General features: G+C 45.6%; 1 protein-coding gene across 2 annotated transcripts; it reads right to left on the bottom strand.

Moving 5' to 3' along the window:
* Positions 1–6: 6 nt before the first annotated feature.
* On the bottom strand, positions 7–4,477 carry LOC118412042 (arylamine N-acetyltransferase, pineal gland isozyme NAT-3-like). 2 transcript variants are annotated; one of them, XM_035814639.1, is made up of 4 exons: positions 4,328–4,477; positions 3,377–3,514; positions 1,393–1,716; positions 7–790 (listed from the first exon to the last, which is right to left on the bottom strand). In XM_035814639.1, exons 2-4 carry the CDS (start codon positions 3,493–3,495, stop codon positions 367–369), a joined length of 867 nt encoding a protein of 288 aa, XP_035670532.1. In that variant the 5' UTR covers positions 3,496–3,514; positions 4,328–4,477; the 3' UTR covers positions 7–366. The 2 variants fall into 2 exon arrangements, with proteins under 2 accessions (XP_035670532.1, XP_035670530.1); XM_035814637.1 differs by having other exon boundaries at positions 3,377–3,518; positions 4,328–4,476.
* Positions 4,478–4,751: the final 274 nt, after the last annotated feature.

Raw genomic sequence — 4,751 nt, 5'->3', positions numbered from 1 at the left:
CTGATAAGACAAGAAAAAACAATCAATTCAATAGAAATAACACAAATCCCGCTACAGTACCCTAGGAAAACGCTAGGTACACCGTTTTTTTACGTGCCCTTCCTTTTCGCAACCGCTACAAACCTATCAGAAATCACAAAGTTCCATCCACAATTTCTCGAGTTATATGCTATTGACCTACAAATAGACGCATCATCCTGTGGAATGACCGAAAACATAGCCTTCTTGGCGAAGGCAATAAAGCACCAATATTAGAGTCGAAACATGAAAATAACTCCAACCTCAGGTTTGTCACTCCTTAGGTGTTATTTACGTCACCATGTTTGTTCTATTGGAATGGACTCATTGCCATTGACAACACGTTAGTCAATCTTTTACCACGAGATGTTTATCCAGTTTGATCCCAAATGTGTCCCACAGAACGTTCAGAATGTCGTCGTCACTCTCGAGCGCCGTGGTTGCCATGGAGACACGGGTGTCCTCGTACCTCGTTGTGATCAGATTCCTGCCCATGTAGGTCATGAGACCATCCGCTAGGGGGAGCACGCATAGCGGCCGCACAGAGTATACATGGTGACACTTCTCTGTCCACTTACATATATTGGACAATTCTTGCAGTTCGCGTTCTTGCAAAGTAAACTTGAATTTCAACACCCACTGCTTGCCGGTCTCTAACTTGACATCCCGATCTGTTCCGCCAGGTGTCGCTTTACGGCAGTCACTGGTCAGTTTGGTTTGGTGGCTGTACTTGAGTCGCTGCAGGAACCACATGTCCCCTTCTCGTTGAATCCTGCAGGGTGAAAGAAGAATGTTCATAGATGTGATGAACGTATGTACAAGCTGAATGAAGGTAAATGTCTGCGAAATAGCTTATGTTCGTTTATTCATGAGAATCTCAACTCGGCCTGCAGGTCGCTTTTCATTGAGGTCATGATTGAAGAGGTGAGCGTGAGACAAAATCACAAAATATAACAAAGATACAGAGTACGTTTTCTCCACGCATGCGTACTCATGATACAGCGGTGGGAGACCTAACACCCTCTACCTGTAGACTCCGTTGCAGTCTTCGGAACGGGGCTGTTTTTTTGGGGGGGGGGGGCGTTGGTCCGCGATTTTCAACGTTGGAAGGGAGTTTGCCGTGATACTGAGTTTTCCCCGTCTCCTTGCGCGCACATGTTAATAGCCTGTTTTAAAGGATGTCCTAATCCATTTTCCTTTACCAATTAGAAAGACGCCCAAAGAGCGCCACCTTCGGGGACGGGGAAAACTCGCTATCACGGCAAACTCCCTTCCACAGCAAACTCCCTTCCTCGGCAAACTCCCTTTCCCTGCACAAGAGAACCCAGCCAACGTTGAAAATCGCCTCGGACCAACGCGGACCATCTACTCTACCTGTATGTTCCTGTGACGTCAGTGTGCTCCTGGTCTTCGGCCAACCGCATGGGCGTACGAAACAAACATTGGTTTCCCACATCGGCGACCCAGTCCTCTCCGTCGATCCTCACCACGTTCAGAATATGTCCCATCTCAGGCCCGTACTCTCCTGTCACGGGCCGATAGCTCTGGGCCGACACGGTTTTACAATCAAACCCAAGCTGCCTCAGCAGCCAGGCGAACAGGCCGTTCAGCTCATAGCATAACCCTCCCCGCCTCTTCACGACGATCTTATGGTAGAGAAGCTGAATGTCCAGTACAATCTCCTCTCCGCAGTGGATGCTGCACAGAGAGATATGGAAAACATATGTGTAACCAACCATCTCCTATAAACATCGTAGTATCGAACAGACATAACGTGAACACATCAATGATCTTCAATCATCATCATCATCTGTAAATTTCTTCCAGCCCGTTTGTCAGCAGCTAGATGACTGATCTGTCTAGGGGTGATCTGGCCATGATTGTCTCCCAGGACCCGTTGGAGGTACTGTAGGTAAGTAGTAGGTTGTCGCTCTCGTCTGCGTCTGCCATGAGGCGGGGGGTTAAGTATATAATACAAGCTCAAAAAAGAAACAGTCATGCCTTCAAATACCAACCTAGGATTGATAAAAAATGCGTACTTTCACAGAACTATCGTAGAGTGGAATTTGTTATCACCAAGTACAGTAGGGGCATCTTCTCTGGGTAGTTTTAAAGAACGCTTGCAGCTACATGAAAGTTAGGTGTGACGGGTCGTTCGGTGTAATTTAACCAGCTGCTGCCGCGCCGCGTGCCTGCGAAGCTGGTGTGTTACGCCGAACGGGGGTTATACCGCGTATCGACTATATAAAAGTTAGATACAGATACAGAAGCTGGTGTATTAGGCCAAGTGCAGTTATACCGGCTGTATAGATACATATACAGAAGTGCATAAAGACTGACACTATGGGTGATCTTCAATTACCTGAAGTAGTATAAGACAGAGTTGCGTTTCCGGCCCCTCCCTTCCGTGAATATTTTCATCAGGTTTGTGAATGACTTGATAACAAAGTTCTTTTTTCATTTTCAAACACCGCAACAGACGTCTTAGCTTAAAATCATTTATCTCGCATATTTCATATTATTTTAGGTTAGAAAATATTATTGCTACAAGAATAGACAAAACTAAAAAGCACATTGACAAATGGGGGAAACTGATTGGTTATATTTAATTTGATATGTTATATGTACTACTGCAACAGTAATTGGGGTACAAATTCTTGAACTTCATTTGTTATTACGTTTACTTTGTTTTACTTATCAGTTCTATAGGTTCTTATGTGTGTCTTTCTGTTATTGATTTACGTGCCATGCGTGTGTTTGTATGTGATTCTTTTCTTTGAAAATCAATAAAAATTATCTTTAAAAAAAGTTCTTTCTTCACAACCACGTTTTTCAAGAGCCAACACTTCGATGACCGTCTGTCATCTTCTTCACGACAATAATGGCTGGTTCACCTTGCACTGCAGCAAGGCGCCGCTGCTAACACTGCTCCATATGATCACATCCTCCAATGCAGGGACATCCAACAGCCAAACCACCTGTCTGGATGTGCCCTGCTCTTTCAACCGTCACCCTTTGTTCCTGACCGCCCTGCTTATAAATATTAATGAGCTTACCTTATACATGCGAGACAGCTTTTGAAAACGGAAAGCTTGTTTTCTGATTGGCTGACAGCTGGTTTGGGGGGGGGGGGACGTGCACAGGAACTAAGAGTGACGGTTAATAGAGCAGGGCACATCCAGACAGGCAGTTTGGCTGTTGGATGTCCCTGCGTAGGAGGATGTTATTATCATAGACATAATGATGCGGTTCCAAACATTAAGTACTGTTAACTGTTACATACAACAAATGATTCTTAAGAGTACGTTGTGTGGGGGGTTCTTTACTATATATGTGCCACCGTGTGACTTTCTTTTACCTGAGGTTCTCAAAAGGGACGGCTAGTATGTGTGCCAAGTGGACAGCGCGCAGGTTTTCCAAGTTAGGGCGGGTGTCGCCATGGTAACGGATCCGTGACAGATATCGTCTGACGTCCATGCCTCGGTGTCAATGTATTCTGTCTGGGGAAAGACGTATGCAATATTACAAACAGTAAACTTCGCCAAGAAGGTTATATTTTCGGTAGCGTGTGTATGTATTGTAGAAGATCAGCATAGCTCGAGAACGCCTGCATAGCTCGAGAACGCCCTAGCGGCCTGTTACGGTACTGCAGTGGGACTTCCTGGTTTGATATCTCCAGTTCTGGACATACTGCGGCAATGATTTTTGAGTGGTAGACAGATCTTGTTTGTTTATAGTATCGTTTGTCTGTAGAGTAGGTGTTGTTTATTTGTAGGTATCGTTTTTGAAGATCTCTGTCTGTAAGTATCGCTTGTTCGTTGGTATTGTCTGTTTGTACGCATCGGTTGAGTCCTAAAGCTAAGGGCACAATCCGCCGTACATGCTGTCTACGTGCCAAACGTGGGCAATCTTTTGGGATCCGTAAGTGGTAAGTACCGCCTCCTTACGAACTCGTCCGGAATCCGACGGATTTTGGAGCACGCAGACACGCCGTAGAACTTAACGTGCAGGCAAAACTGCGGATTCGACCCCCGTACGTGACAGTACGGGCGACACGCCTGCCCTGAGTGTGCAACCTGAACGTTTTCAGAAATACATGGCGGACGTGGCCTCAAAAAAAAAACGTACGGACAAATTGCACGTATGCGGGTTGTGGGTCACAGAAAGTGGGTTCCAGGCACTGTTTAACGCATGGAGACGGTTTGTTAGATGCTAGTATGCAATGATATGCTAGCAAACAAAACAAATACATTCTTCGTCTAGTCTGCCTTCCACTCTAAATAAAAAGCTTATGAGCGAACACCCTTACCTTTGTCAAACTTGTGGCACTTCTGGTAGCCAACAAACCATGAGCTGCTGGATACCCCAGGTTCGCACTGTCGAGCAAGGAATTATTAAATTACATGTAAATTCGTGGCTATGCATATAAATCACAGGTAAAGTGAGTTGTCTACTTGCCAATCTGTACAACCGGTAGAGCCGCTTAGCACGCCGGGGGCAGGGATACCTAGCCTGGGTACCATCCCTATTCTACCGGGGCTCCTTACACTCGCTGCCCCTAAAAAATACAAGTAAACCAATGGCATTCTGTATATCCTGTCAGTAGTGCATAACAGAACTCTTTGCACTACTGACAGGATATGCAGAATGCCATTGGTTTACTTCCAAAATCAGAGGTTTTTAGGGGTAGCGAGTGTAAGGAGCCCCGGTAGAATACGGATGGTACCCAGGCT

Source organism: Branchiostoma floridae, chromosome 3 (assembly GCF_000003815.2).
Source record: "Branchiostoma floridae strain S238N-H82 chromosome 3, Bfl_VNyyK, whole genome shotgun sequence".
Classification (NCBI taxonomy): domain Eukaryota; kingdom Metazoa; phylum Chordata; class Leptocardii; order Amphioxiformes; family Branchiostomatidae; genus Branchiostoma; species Branchiostoma floridae.
The sequence above is the reverse complement of the archived record's forward strand: the minus strand, read 5'-3'. Positions and strand labels throughout refer to the sequence as shown.

What these genes read in the sequence shown, in the direction of transcription:
- LOC118412042 (XM_035814639.1), bottom strand. Translation starts at nt 3,495, where the DNA reads ATGGACGTCAGACGATATCTGTCACGGATCCGTTACCATGGCGACACC. An exon ending in GTCCCTTTTGAGAACCTCAG is followed by an intron (nt 1,717 to 3,376) that starts GTAAAAGAAAGT and finishes CTCTCTGTGCAG; the next exon opens with CATCCACTGCGGAGAGGAGA. An exon ending in GACGTCACAGGAACATACAG is followed by an intron (nt 791 to 1,392) that starts GTAGAGTAGATG and finishes TTCACCCTGCAG; the next exon opens with GATTCAACGAGAAGGGGACA.